Source organism: Bombina bombina, chromosome 8 (assembly GCF_027579735.1).
Source record: "Bombina bombina isolate aBomBom1 chromosome 8, aBomBom1.pri, whole genome shotgun sequence".
Classification (NCBI taxonomy): domain Eukaryota; kingdom Metazoa; phylum Chordata; class Amphibia; order Anura; family Bombinatoridae; genus Bombina; species Bombina bombina.
In genome coordinates this window covers 93,487,309-93,503,693 of record NC_069506.1, presented here as the reverse complement: position 1 = coordinate 93,503,693, position 16,385 = coordinate 93,487,309, and the positions used below count along the sequence as shown (strand labels likewise).

At 36.4% G+C, this 16,385-nt stretch overlaps 1 protein-coding gene across 2 annotated transcripts in view; it reads right to left on the bottom strand.

Moving 5' to 3' along the window:
• Nucleotides 1-16,385, bottom strand: part of LOC128638482 (pleckstrin homology domain-containing family N member 1) — a 70,109-nt gene that overhangs the window by 36,013 nt on the left and 17,711 nt on the right. For both annotated transcript variants that reach the window (XM_053690458.1, XM_053690459.1), the window contains exon 3: nt 8,052-8,201. In XM_053690458.1, the coding sequence (XP_053546433.1) occupies nt 8,052-8,201 (150 nt within the window). The remainder of the gene's footprint in view (nt 1-8,051; nt 8,202-16,385) is intronic.

The following is a 16,385-nucleotide window of genomic DNA, read 5'->3' as shown; positions in this document are numbered from 1 at the left end:
ATTAATCTGAAAAAGGAGAGAAAGGATGAAAATTTGCACAAACAGCAGCATTTAACATGATTTTAAACTAAATAAATCTAATCAGGTTTATAAAAAGGGTTCTAGGACACGTTAAAATATTGGTTTTCATTTCAAAAGGGATTACAAGTTGTTCGAATTTCTATTGAAACTAACTGGAAATACATGTCATGTAAACGGGGACACTACGCCAGAAGCAAATGATTCTATTTATATATACAGTACATATATTAAGGGCTGGGGAATTCCTCTAGTTCACTAATCAAGGACAGGTAAGGAATTGCAATGGACAAGTAACAATTCTGGCTTTTTTTATTCTTCAACATATCCTACACACACACACACAATGCAACCTAAACATAGTGGAGCCGATTTATGAATGTGCGCCCCACATCGATAAATGCCGACATTTTATAATTTGCAGCTGGTATAAGAAGTAATTGGAAACATATTAAGGTAAAGATACTTTTACAGTACACTGTCCCTTTAAAATCAAAGCTACGGGGGGGCGGAGCTAGCCTAAGAACAGGGCAGACGTGGTGTGAGAGAGCTCCTGCAAGAAAATAATATAATAGTTGCTCAGAGACACCAGAACACCTTTCCCAGGGGTATTTTATCTTTCGGTGGTGACCGGAAGATCTGTAGCAGCGATAACAAGAGAGATTGGTGTTTTCTCCCTAACACTGATTGTGCACTTTAAGCTGAGACCGCAGGTGACCATCGGGCGGACCGGAATCCAGAGGTCCCGCAAGCCACTTCTACCCTGAGGCATCTAAACAGTGACCGGGAGTGCCGGTGAGTCAGAGGCACACTGGGGGGACACATTTATAGTTGAGCAAGCTTTAAGTTAAAGACATCGGTAAAAAGGCGCGAAAAACCGCCATTGCCGATTGACGTCACAGACAGCAGCAGAGTGAACCCGGAAGACAGAGCACAGCTAGCTAAGGGGCAAGACGCTGCAAGGAGAGAGGTGACAGCACAAAGCACTTATAGTTGGTGAACCCTCCAGAGCCTGCAGGTTAAACAGAAAGACATATGACCAGTGGATATTAACTTTGAACTCGCTCTGGGGGTTTATGGAGAGACTTTTACACTTTGCAATTGCCTAATAAATCAGCTGACAGCTCTAGCAAATACAGAGCTGTTTATAAAAAAAAAAAAAAAACAAGCGGTGCAAACCGCGCTTAACATTTTTGTCATTAACGCCAAACACTTGGACATAGAAATGCAAAATAAAAGTTCACAGGAGTGAAGTCATAACATAGAGCTCCCAATCTTTTGCAAATAAGACCTCATAGACATTCTAAGAACCCATTAACCCCTTTGGGCCCACTGCTTGATCCATGCGCTCTTTAACAAGCAATCAGGTGTCTTTGTAGTAGCAAACTACTCTACTGTTGCAGACCTGCAGAAGAGACTTTCTCTGACTTTTACCCAGTGTTTTTTTTTCTCTTACCACCCTCTCCCCCCCCCTTTCCTGTCAGCCCTGTGTGGTGGCAGGTCATACCCCCTTTACCCTTCTCCGTGATCATCCTGTGAGGATAAATTCCCTGGGGAGAGGGAAACCACTAAATACCCGCACTCCCTGAAAATCACTTGATAAGCAATATTGGGGAATTGATAGGTCAATAATTTCCTCGATCAGAATGTGAAAAACACCCTAATCTGTACAGGGGGAATCAATCTCTAGCTGTCATAATGAAAACAACATCGATGTAACTTCCTATATGCTGCAATAACAAAATATACCTCAAGTTTCACTATATATAGATTGTCTGCCGGTCTACAACCTTTAAAGAAAAATAAGGACTAGACCAGATCCATTATTAGATTAAATACCCCACAGCTCATTGCTCAGCAAGAATAAGCCACTGTAACCAATAAAAGAGACCTGAACTCTTCATAACTTCATAACCCTCTTACTTGACTTATCTAATCCTGACCACCACTAAGATGACTTCCAAAAGATCCACTAAAGGGGATAAAACAATAAAATCTGCAGCTGTGTCTCAATTCTTTAAGCCTCCTTCAACAACCAAATCCACTCTGGAAACAGAAATGGACGAAGAATCTGACACTGACTTGCAACAACAACACCAAGACAAAAGTCCATTAACAAAAGCCGACCTCAGAAACCTGGTGTCCAAAAAAGACATTGCAGATAATTTCGAAAAATTGTGGGAAAAAATTGACTCTATACACACCTCAGTAACCAGTAGTCTATCTGAAATTAAATCAGACCTAATGGAGATGGGTAATAGGATAGAGACACTGGAAGATCAAAAAGATTCCATGGTGGACCAAATGGATGAAATGTCTCAAACTATCTCTACACAACAACAGACACTGGAAGAACTCCAAGACAAAATGGAGGATTTGGAGAATAGAAGTAGGAGGAATAATATCCGTCTCAAAGGAGTTCCAGAAGAAGTGACTCAATCAGAGATACTAGCCTACCTTACTCAGCTATTCACCCAGATTACAAATTCTCCAGCTGATTACACTTTTCACATAGAAAGAGCACATAGAGCGCTAAAACCAAAACCCAAACCAGGTCTACCTCCAAGAGACATTATCACCAAATTAACATTCTTTCCGGATAAAGAAAAAATTCTGCAAGCAGCAAGAAAGAACCCAACATATAAATATCAAGGCAATGTAATCCAATTTTATCAGGACCTTAGCATCAAAACTCTACAGAGGAGAGGAGCCCTACGTCCTCTTACAAGCCTACTTAGAAAACACCAGATCTTATATAGATGGGGTTTTCCATTTGCCCTACATATCATGAAAGACTCTAAGACTATCACACTCAAAGAACCAGAAGACATACCAGAGATATGTAGTATATTGGATCTAGAAACTCCTACCATCTCAAACACGATATCAACCCCGGCGAAGAACAAAGACACAGACAGACGCCCAGATCCTTCAAAGTGGCAGACAATCAATTATAAGAAACAAAAGATAAAAGAAACAAAGGGGAAAGTCTCCTAATCTAAACTACAAACAAAGTAGGACTGCAGCTATTTATTTTTTATCTTTCATAAACCTCGTTGCATGAATGATAACTGGGAGTAGATGAAAAGTAGAGGATGGGAGTAATCCAGATTGTCCTCAGACTGTCTGGAGGCGAAGACTTTCTAACCTCCAATTTAATGTAAACACCTTTTCAATGTTACCTGCTCCTAGTGACTTCATGATGCGAGATAAAAATAATGGTTATAAGATGTTGTGGGGATATACCCCCCCTATGTACAGTATTTTCTTGTTCACAGGTTCATGCTAATAATATGTTGTAAGTTATTCCTGGAAAAACCTCATACCGAGGATTTCAGATCATTGTTATTTATGTTATTGACATTATGTTTTCTTTTCAGTTCCCTCCCCATTCCCAATGACGACATGACACAGACCACCAAGCATAACTCTGACTGCTCACACACTCTAAGAATATTGTACCGGAGCAGAGGTCACCAGGTAATACTCATAATCCTGCAGCACACACACCTAAATATAACAAAATGACCCCTAACATAAAGATACTGTCCCACAATGTGAGGGGCTTAAACACAGACGTAAAAAGAAAAATGGCAATGTCACAATACACTTCATTACACGCTAACATCCTATTCCTACAGGAGACCCATTTCCTTAAAGAAAAAATCCCGAAATATTGGGCAAAATATTTCACCACTCATTATCACTCAACTACAACTTCTAAAAAAAGAGGTACATCCATACTTATACACTCCTCACTGAACTTTATACAAGATGATATAATTGCAGATAATGAAGGGAGATATCTCATAGTTAAAGGCCGAATTTCAGACTTGGAAATCACACTCTGCAATATCTATGCACCGAATGAAAATCAACACAGCTTCTTTCAACACATTTCACATTTACTCACACAATGGTCCCATACCAAAATATTTTTAGCAGGGGATTTCAATATCACTATGAGACCCATTAATCCAACAGATGTTAAACCCCTATCTCATAAACAGGCTAGACATAACCGTATTGTTAAATCAATTAAGGACAGTCTTTTGCCTCACTCCCTTATAGAGACCTGGACCACTCTTTATGGCTTAACCAACGATCCTACCTTCTACTCAGCAGCACACAAATCCTATATTAGGTTGGACTACATTTGGGTCAGCCAGGTTTTGCAGCCTTTATTAAGCAACTCTCAGATTCATGCATGCGTATGGTCCGATCACTCGATCATTACCTTACAGGTGGAGGGATTGAGCGATCCGAATAGAAGTAAAACATGGACCTTTAACAAAACTTATGTTAGTGACCCCCAGACATATGACAGCACACTTAAATCATTAGCAGAATACTGGAACATAAACACAGACACGGCTTCTAATCCTGGAATTGTCTGGGCAGCTCATAAGGCAGTTTTAAGAGGGATACTAATTAAAGAAAAAACACTGAAGATCAGGAAGTACAGACAAAACCTGAAACAGCTGCACACAGAGATTGAGGATTTAGAAAGACAACACAGGCTCACTAAAACAAAGGCAATTCAACAAACTCTCCAATCTAAAAAAACAGCGTTAGCCACACTCCTTCAAACCCAAGCCAATAGATCCATCCAGAAACTTCAGGCACAATATTTTATATTTTCAAACAAACCTGATAGATATATGGCATACAAAATCAGAGAACGAAATAGAGCTTCAACGATCGCCCACATTGAGACACCAAACAACAAATTAACCTCACACCCACAGGAAATAGTAGATACTTTTGCGACATTTTATGGTGAATTATATGACGGGAGAAAGGTCCTACATAACAAGGAGACAGAGAAACTCATCTCAGAGTTTTTCACCCACAATTTATTACAAACCATATCTAACGAACAAAGAGATATATTGAATGCACCCATATCCACTATAGAAGTGATAGGGGCAATTAAAGATCTTAAACCAGGAAAAGCTGCAGGCCCGGATGGCTTTCCGGGAGAGTATTATAAGCTCTTTAAATCAGCATTGATCCCACACCTCATTAAATTTTGTAACTATATCATGGAGGGAGGGGATATTCCTCCTGACCTGTTAGCTGCTAAAATCGTAGTAATTCCCAAGCCGGGAAAGGATCACAAAAAATGTCAAAGCTATCGCCCAATATCCCTCATCAATCAGGACCTAAAAATTTTTACAAAGATAATAGCCAACAGACTTAAACATATCCTACCCCACTTGATCCATCCAGACCAAGTGGGTTTTATTAAAGGTAGAGAAGCCCCAGATAATATACGTAGAGTCACCAACTTAATTCACACCATGAGAGAGACACGGACGCCTTCTCTGCTCCTATCATTGGATGCGGAGAAGGCGTTTGACCGAATTGATTGGGACTATATGTTCCTAATATTACATAAGATGGGGTTTCAGGGAACACTCATTAAAGCATTGAAAGCCATTTATTCCTCCCCAGGAGCGCAAGTATCATCGGCGGGTTATAAATCTAAATCCTTCCCAATTCGTAATGGGACTAGACAGGGGTGTCCCCTGTCCCCGTTGCTCTTTGCCCTGTGCATAGAGCCATTAGCAGCCAAAATACGCTCGCAGGTGGATATAACGGGAGTTAAGATCAATAAAACGGAATATAAGCTGTCCCTTTTTGCGGACGATATACTCTTGACTTTAACAAATCCACTGATATCGCTGCCTAACTTATACCAAACCCTAGCGACCTTTGCCGCTATCTCAGGTTTCAAAATCAATGCAGAAAAATGTGAAGCCCTCCCCATAGCGATCCCCAGACAGACTCAGACTCTGATAGAGTCCAATTTTAACTTTAGATGGATGAACCATTCTCTCAAATACCTAGGAATCCACCTCACTAACTGTCCCACACAGCTTTACAAAGTAAATTACATCCCATTATTTAAACAAATTAAAAAAGATCTATTGAAATGGAAGGGTTTTAATTTCTCGTGGTTGGGAAGAGTAGCGGCGGTTAAAATGAATGCTCTACCGAGGATATTGTATTTATTTAGAACCCTACCCATCAAAATAGTGAAAACAGACCTAGAATTATTACAAAAGGAGATTCAAATATTCATTAGGGGTAACAAAACGACTAGGATAGCAAAATCAATTTTAAATAGACACAAAAAATTGGGAGGTATTGGGACCCCTAATTTAATAGATTACTATAACGCTGCTAGATTGGCGCAAGACGTCTTATTACTGAAGAGATCTAAAGAGATTGTATGGCCTAATTTGGAAGCGAATCTAGGTGGGTGGAGTGAAAGTGATACAATTATCTGGGACCCAGAGAAAACACAAACCACTAAAGAGACACTAAGACCTTACACTGAACATCTCATAGTGACTACCTGGAAACGTGCGAGAATTAAATACAAATTACTCCCACAACACTCCCTATACATGCCACTAAGATTCATACTGCCTAATGAACTCAGAACTCAAATTAAAAAATGGGAAAATAAGGGCTTATACAGAGTAGCGGATTATTTGGAGGGTGGAAATGTGATGCCATTTAATCACCTTCAGACTGTAATACACCCACTGAAATTGCACTGGTATCTTTATTTACAAATACAATCAGCTATACAAACATATATGAAAAACCCGAGAGAAAGCAACACCACCACAATAGAACTCTTCTGTAAATCAGCAGACCGCGATAAACATGCTATCTCCATCCTATACATAGCCATACAAGCTACACAGAACAACACAAAAACATCAACTATGGTGGCGTGGGAAAAGGAACTACATATTTGTAAAGACACTAAGGAATGGGAAACAATATTTCAGAACGCAGAGAAGGGACTTATAAGCGTAGACCTTAAAGAAAATGTTACTAAAACCATTTACCGCTGGTACTTAACACCCACGAGAACTGCTCACATGCACGCACAAGGAAGTATCTATTGCTACAGAGGATGTGGGGAAGTAGGAACATATAGACATATGTGGTGGGATTGCAGAGAAATCAGAGGAATTTGGAGACATCTATCTACCTTCCTTAGTCAAATCCTAGACGAAAATATCGAGCTCACAATACAACAGGCCCTCCTACACGAACATATAAACATATACAATAAGCACATCAACACATTTATCAGAATCCTATGCACAATCACAAGGACCTGTATAGCTAGGTACTGGAAAACAGGGAGCCCCACCTGGACGGAAATAAATAATAAAATTAATCATACATATACTATGTATGAGATGGCATCAAATACCCTAGACAACAGAGACACGGTCCAAGCGGTATGGTACTACTGGATAAATAAGTGAGCCCTAATGATGTGAGCACTCGAGGAAATGTTACTCAAGGTGGTTTATATGATCACAACCGACTTTTACTCCTTAAAATACATATAACACAGACTGATAGATGAATCATACAGACAAAAAAAGAGGAGATATGTCGTCACATCATATCCCCCCCCCCCCCTCCCCACCTCCCTTTAATCTAGTTCTCTTTAGCTCACCTTCTCTCAGCGATATCCTATTTAGTTATGACCACCTAGAGTGGAGTAGATATTATTTATTTTATGATGTTTTCCTGTTAAATGTTTAGATAAGATAAATACAAGTCCAGATAGTCTAGCAGAACAATTCTCTTTATAATCAAAAGGAAGAATTCTGGAAAGTATATAAGACCATGGTACTTATACCATGCATGATCGGGAACTGCAAGACTCCATTCTAGTAAATTGTGATACCATAGTTCATTATTAAGACTGTAAGTTGAATTGCAGGAAGGTTAATCATTTGCTATTGTAAACTTTATCTCCGAGTCTTCCAGCAACTGAGGTAAAAGGAGAGAAAGGTATGTTTCTTGTTGTTATGATTTATTTCTGAAAATTAATAAAAATATTCAAACATAAAATCAAAGCTACATATATATATACTATGAACTAGGGAAAATAAAAACGGACAATTATAATAAACCTTCTTCCGTTACACCATCATTAACCATAATTCTAACCAATAGTCTTATCACATTATAAAGATTCTCTACATTACCTGGCTGTGTTGAAACCGGAATTTGACCTTAGAGTAGTGAATCATTTGTCCCATGTTCCTGACAATAGTTTTTTTCCTTCCTTTACGGAAGATACTGAGGAATCTCTGATCCACACTGTCCTTAGGCAATATTTCTGGAGATCCAAAGTCCTAATATGTATTAAAAAAAAAATGTTGTTATGAAAATATATTCAGTGTTTCGTATTTCATAATTAATTTTTCATCGAATTTAAAAACATATTATTTATTACAAATGGTTTATTGTCCATTTATTAGTTATGTCAGAAAACACGTTCTCCCAACCTCTGTTACTATCACTTTGTCAAATTGGGTATTTCTATAACTCAAAGATAGTTTCTATAAAACATTTTAAAGGGCCAGTCAACGCTTAATTCTGTATTAACCTAGCAACACCTGCAAAAGAAAAAAAGATTTTAAAGATTTAACCCCCCAAACACGTAGTTTCCTTATACCTTCAGAGTATGCATGACTAAGGGCCTATTGCAGGTCTGAAACGTATCTTTCCTATGGACCAACCATAAGACAATAAAAAGTCAGTTTAAAGATTTGGAGGGTGGAATTTATATTAATTATTAATTTACACCTTCGCCAGCCACTTCTGCTCTTCTGGTTTCTTCAATAGCGCGTCACAGTCACGATGTCTAATCACAGTGCAATCAATCATCCCGTTGAACTATATGTAGAGCATTCCTGCTCTGTGTAAAGCTTTACCCAGCGCGGGGGCACGCTACATGTAGTTCAACTGCACAAACTGGTGCCCTGTGATGAGACAATGTGACTGTGACGTGTTGTTAAAGAAACCAGAAGAGGCTGGTGAAGAAGGTAAGGCAAGTACAGGTATGGGGGTTGAATTTTTAAAATCCTTTTTCTTTTGCAGGTGTCGCTACGTGAAGGTTTACTGGCCCTTTAAGTAAACTACCAAAATACACAAACTTTTAAGTTAAACTTTGAAGATGTGTATTACATGTTAGCAAACATATTTCTAGTTCAATAGCAATGTATCAAGACTGCACATTTTGTGAAAGAACAATACAAAACAGGGTCAAAATTTAAAAGGGACACAAATCCCCAAAATTTCAGGATTCAATATTAACAATAACTAGTATTTATATAGCGCCTTTCTCCCAGTGGGACTCAAAGCGCTTTTTCAGTGCTCGCTCTCGGAATTAAACAAATCAGCAGCTGAATAGTAATAGTTGTTATTATTACCCAATGTAATGGTACTTATTTTATCAACCTCAGAAGGATGAAGGGCTGAGTCGGCCCTGCCGGGATTTGAACCTGTGACCTTTGGATCTTTGAAAAGGCTTTTGTAGTCAGGGCATTTTACCAACTGAGCTACCTCACCGGCTTATTCAGATTGAGCATATTGTTTTAAGCGACTTTTCCATTTACTTCTATAATCAAATTTGCTTCACTCTCTTAGTATATTTTGGAGAAAAAGTATAAAATGCCCTACTGGGAGCTAGCTGAACTGGTAGCTGCTGCTGAGTCTACCTAGATATGCTTTTCAACAAAGGATACCAAAAAAACAAAGCATATTAGATAACAGAATTAAATTGGAATGATGTTTTAAAATGCATATTACATCTGAATTATGAAACTTTAATTTACTATGTCAGAACCCATCAATATACTTTATTATGCCTTACACACAAAAAGTAAAGCCATTTCCATTCAAAAATTGTGATTATTAGACTATATTTCATCCCATTTTGGATAAGCGACAGAAAAAAAACTACTTTAGATGTTATGGATAAACTGTAACATTGAACTGGCATATTTTAGATCATGTCAAATGCCTGAGCTTGATGTAGCCAGAGTCTTATTTCAGTTTGGTGCCTTTCATGTAGCTGTCCTGGTATAAACTGAACACTAGTTCCCAGAAGACCTCTCTGTACATGAGATGAAGTGCTATAAGGTTGCAGCGGACTAGTTCGTATTAGGGCAAGTATCAGTTTGCATGACAAATTGGTAGACACATCAAAACCTTAGTGGAGTGGGAAAATTAACCATTTTTATTCCTATTTATGCATTCACTTCATATCAGTTTCTAGAAGCTGCGAGACCAGAAAGAGATTTTGCAATGGTTGTAAATGCATAATTTATCTTATTTAAAGGGACAGTCAAGCTAAAATTAAACTTTCAGGATTCAGGTAGGGCATGCCGTTTTAAACAACTTTCCATTTTACTTTTATCATCAAATTAGCTTTGTTCTCTTGGTATTCATTGTTGAAAGCTAAACCAAGGTAGGCTCATAAACTGATTTCTTAAGATGTTGAAGGCTGCCTCTAATCTTTTTCACCATTAGATAGTGCTAGTTCATGCGTGTCATATAGATAACAATGCAAATCTGTCAAAAGAACCGAGATAAGGGGGCAGTCTGCAGAGACTTAGATACAAGGTAATCACAAAGGTAAAAAGTGTATTAATATAGCAGTATTGTTTTATGCAAAACTGGGGAATGGATGATAAAGGGATTATCTAACTTTTTAAACTATAACAATTTTCAAGTAGACTGCCCCTTTAAATTATAATCTGCAGATGTTTGCAACATTCAGTTTCCCATAGGTGTGAGAATAATGTAGGTGGCAGAATTAAAGATAAAAGGCAAATGTCTGCATTTACTAAATAATTAAAATTTGAGAATATTTTTTTCCTTAAAGGGATATGAAGCTTTTCAACAAAAGATACCAAAAGAACAAAGAAATTTGATTATAGAAATATATTAGAAGGTTGTTTAAAATTGAACGCTCTATCTGAATCATTAAAGAAAAATGTTGGGTTTCATATCCCTTTAATTCACATAGTTGTCAAAATAATAATGGATTACTAAGAAAACCTTTAATATTTTACAACAAAACAAAAGGATTTCTTCTGAATAGCTGATTCATTAAAACTGTTCAGCACAACCCATGTATTTAAATAAATATATCTTTTTAAAAAATGTAATCCGTTAAATACTACAAATTCCCAGACAGAAAAAATGCAATACTGTATATTTAGGTTATATATAGCTTGCAAAAGCTTTAAAAATTAAATTGTGTCAATTTGTGTTTAGAAATGAATCCCTTTGTTATATAAAAACAAGTACTGTGACTTGCTTATAATCCCTAATAACACCCATGTATTTTTTATAAGCAATTTATGCGTAGTATGGATGACAAACAAAATATACAATAAAAAAGGAGGGATAGAAAAGACAAGCAATTACTAATCAAGTATTAAAATAATAAATAATATGACACCTGTAATATGGTGCTAGAAAAGACACCCTTTTTGTAGCACATACAAATCTGTAATAAGACCTTTAACATATTTGTGCATTTCTTTAAAAGTAACCAAGAATTCCAATAGTTCCAGCAAAATTAGAAAGCACAGCACTAAAAAGGGACACAAGCCAAAATAATCTTTTATGATTCAGAAAGAGCAGCAGTTTTAAGACACTTTCCAATTTACTTCCATTGCCCTATTTTGCAAATTTTATATATATATATATATATATATATATATATACTGTATATATATATATATATATATATATACAGATAGCCCTCAGTTTACGCCGGGGTTAGGTTCCAGAAGGAATGGTTGTAAATCGAAACCGTTGTAAATTGAAACCCAGTTTATAATGTAAGTCAATGCGAAGTGAGGGAGTTAGGTTCCAGGCCCCTCTCAAAATTGGCATAAGTAACACATAATACATTATTTTTAAAGCTTTGAAATGAAGACGTTAAATGCTAAACAGCATTATAAACCTAATAAAATAATCACACAACACAGACTATATAATTAAACTTAGTTAAATGAACAAAAACATTTGCTAAACAGCATTATAGACCTAATAAAATAATCACACAACACAGACTTTACTTGCATTTTTCTGCAAACAGTTCTTTCTATGCATTCCAATCTGGACTGATTTATAGACAGGAAGATCTTGTTCCTTTGCAAACGCTAGATAGCTCAGGTCTGGTTAAACTGATTAATTTCAGCTTGCTTGACTTGCATATCTTTGCTGCAACACAAGCGGACAGCTCCACCTACTGGCTATTTTAATCAATGTACTGCTTCTGAATGCTTTTCAATAGCAGTCACATGACTGAAATAAAAGGTTGTTATTCTGAAATGGTGCAAATTGAACCGTTGTAAACCGAGGGCCACCTGTATATATATATATATATATATATATATATATTTATATATATATATATATATTCACACTTTCTGGGGAAAAAGCTCCTACTGAGCATGTGCACAAGTTCACAGGGTATACTATACTAGTCTGTGATTGGCTGGTGTCTGTCACATGATTCAGGGGGCTGGAAAATGGGAGAAAAAATAAATTTGACAGAAAAAAAATCTACTGACTAGGTTTTATTGCATTGTCTTTTTATCATCCACTTGCTAATTATGCAATTCTATTGAGTGGTCCTTAAAAAAATTAAAAAAAAATGTTTTAACATCTTTTTTTTGTGTAAAATTGTGCTTGTTCCACACTCCCTAGTGAGTCCAAAATAAATTACTGGAAACAACAAAAATCAAACAGCTAGTTTACACAATTTGCAGCATTTTTAAACCTAGTTTACAGATTATGCTTTTGACGTTTCTAGGGAGCGTGGGGCAAAGCACAATTTTACACAAAAGAGATGTTCTATTTTAAAACTTTATTTATCAAATGGAAATTTAGGTAAAAACAAATGACATTTCCACTTTACACAGTTTACTTTAATAATGTTTCCTTTTAGAGTTAATAAACTTTTTACCACTTTCCAGGGCTCCCCACATGATCCATTGTCTCATAGGCAATTCCATTCCCAAAACCCAAGTAAACCATGTGCACAGCTATTTGACTAAACATGTTCAGAATACCAGGGAGTGATGTTACTGCCTTTTACTTCTAGCACTTCTTTAGCCAAAAAAGAAAAAGAGCACTCAAAGCTTTGCCAAACATTCAATCAATGCGTATTTAGGTCATATATTTGATGTGACAGCTTCCAAGTGTCCCAGATTTTCTGGGGCAGCATCCCACTATAACTCATTTTCAGTATGACATTCAACAATATTTCTTAAAGGGACACTGAACCCAAATTTTCGCTTTTGTGATTCAGATAGAGCATGCAATTTTAAGCAACTTTCTAATTTACTCCTATTATCAAATTTTCTTCATTATCTTGGTATATTTATTTGAAAAGCAAGAAGTTTAGATGCCGGACCATTTTTGGTGAACAACCTGGGTTGTCCTTGCTGATTGGACAGCACCAATAAAAAAGTGCTGTCCGTGGTTCTGAACCAAAAGTTTGCTGTCTCCTTAGCTTAGATGCCTTCTTTTTAAAATAAAGATAGCAAGAGAATGAAGAAAAATTGAAAATAGGAGTAAATTAGAAAGTTGCTTAAACTTGCATGCTCTATCTGAATCACTAAAGAAAAAATTTGGGTTTGGTGTCCCTTTAACCTCCATGAAGTTTGATTGTGGCTATTGCTTCTTTAGGAACCTTCATGCCACTGTGCAGTGCTAAGAGACACAAACCATTTTTACAATACTGATGATCTCTAGAACTAAGGTTTGCTGGAGAATTAGACTGTGAGTGGCCATTATGTAAACCTGTTGAGTATATACCCACATAAAATAGATTAGACTCTGCAGCATTTCAACCACAGCTCATATCAACCATTTACTAATATCAGGCTGCAGCACAAACCTACATCATACATTAGCTGTGATCCCTATTATTGCAGTGCTTATATTATCAACATGTAGCCCCTGACAGTCATATGCCCACGTCAGACAACTGAACAGGCCATTGACCAATAAGGCCCTAACCTTTATGGAACATGGGCCCTTTCCTGTGCACAGGAAGTGCGAGTAGGATATTGCAGTGTCTGACTGCCACACTGCTTGACAACCAGGCAGCAATATGGCATAGTGATAATGTGTACATTATCAAATTTGCTTCATTCTCTTGGAATCCTTTGATGAAGATGCAACAACTGGGAGCTAGCTGGGCACATTGAGTGAGCCACTGACAAGCGGCATATATGTGCAGCTACCAATCAGAAGCTAGCTTCCCAGCAGTGGAAGCAGGTTTCTCAAAATCCAAAATCAAATGCAGTATAACTTGACATTGACAACCCCCCTTTAATTGTTTGTTTATATCAAAGAATAACCTAGAGCACAGCAACAAGTTGGAATTACAAGTTAAAAGAAACACAAAAGCCTAAATTATTTTATAACAAAGTTTTAAAACAAAACAAATGTTCCAATGTAATGCTATTATCACATTTCCATCTTTTTCTTGTTATCTTTTGTTGAAACAAAGCTCCTTCTAATAACAGTGTACCAATATACTCTCAGTACTATATACCAACAGTTTTTACAAAAAACTAATTATAACAATGTTAAAGGGACATTGTACACTAGATTTTTCTTTGCCTAAATGTTTTGTAGATGATCTATTTATTTTTATAGCCCATCTGGGAGTGGTTTTGTAACAATGTATAGTTTTGCTTATTTTTTAAATAACATTGTGATTTTCAGGATCCTAACCAAGCCCCAAATGATGCAAATTGAGTCTTTACCAGATGACACAAGCCCCTTAGGCTCCCTGAGCTAGTGCTGTGTTTAAAATGGGGAGGCAATCAAAATACCTAAACTCAAAATCCATAATACCATAAAACAGAATCTTGAAATCCAGAAAGAACATAATCCCTAATGTCTAAAATCCAGAAAATCAAAATGCAGAAAGAACAAAATCCCGAAATTATAAAATCCCTAAAATGCAAACTCCCTAAATTTAAAAAACCCTATAGATACGATGTGCTGTGATGTCCCCATCTTCACTATCTTTTTCGGGGTTCAAGGTTCACTTGGGGTGGATGCCAGAGGGTCTGGGGGGCGCCCCCTTCAACCCCCCAGGCAGAGGCTGTTCAGCCAATCTAACCAGTGATCGCTTTTGGATTGAGGTTTTCAAAGTGTTGGTAATCTTGCAGGATTTTTTTTTTTTTTTTTCGGGATTCTGGTTTTTGGTATTTTACAAGTTAGGGATTTTATTTTTTCAGCATTTTAATATTCAACAGAGGATACTAAAAAAAAGTTTTGTAATAGAAGTAAACAAGAAAACATTTTTTTTTTAATTTTTCCAAATTACATTTGCATTTGTTAGTGTTTTTTTTTTTTTAAAGGACCAGTCAACACAGTAGATTTGCATAATTGACAAATGCAAGATAACAAGACAATGTAATAGCACTTAGTTTAACTTTAAATGAATAGTAGTTTTTTTCTGACAATTTTAAAAGTTATGTTTATTTCCACTCCCCCTATACCATGTGACAGCCATCAGCCAATCACAAGTGCATACACGTTTATTCTGTGAATTCTTGCACATGCTCAGTAGGAGCTGGTGACTCAAAAAGTTTAAATATAAAAAGACTGCACTTTTTTTTAATGGAAGTAAATTGCAAAGTTGTTTCAAATGGCACGCTCTATCTGAATAATGAAAGTTTCATTTTGACTTGAGTGTCCCTTTAAGTAACACGTTTTATTTAGGCTGACAACAGAAAGTTCTCTTGGTTCATTAAAAATAAACAAAACGAAAATCAAGTTATGGTAAAGAAAAAATATTGATTTTGTAGCATGTATTGTAGGACAGTATACACAGAATTTCTCTGCAACTTGTATGCAGTGTTAAAATGTGACCAGAGACTGCCATAAATTAATTAAAAGGACAATAAGATCAACTATGTGAACCAATTTAGGGGGTCTACAACAGGTTTCTACTGCAGGGCTTTTCAAAGTTTTATGATGTTTATTTACAAGTAACAACCAGTACGGACACCTGTGCTTGTTGGGATATGTTTACCTGATCACAAATCATTTTCAGACCTAGGAAGACCAGTTAATTTTATAGGATGTGTGATGGTGAATTAAAATGGTTAAAAGTGACATTAAAAGGGGCATAAAATTAATTTTATATAATTAATATTTATCAGTTTTGCAAAAAGATCTGCATAAGAAAATAAATTTAAGAAAAAAAAGCGAGCGCTTTTGTCTGGTTAGACACTGAGAACTAGTTCTCAACAAAACAAATATTTCATATGTATAAAATATGTAAATAAATAATAATAATAATATAGATATACTATAGATATAAGGTAATAAAATGTTTATTTTCCATTGTTCTCTCCAAGTATTGCTGATTGGTTTATGGACAGATATAAGATAAAGAGGCAGCTATATGTACACAGTGTGATAAAGTAATGAGATCTGATTATACCTACAAGCTCAAACAATTTTATTAGATTACATTTTATACT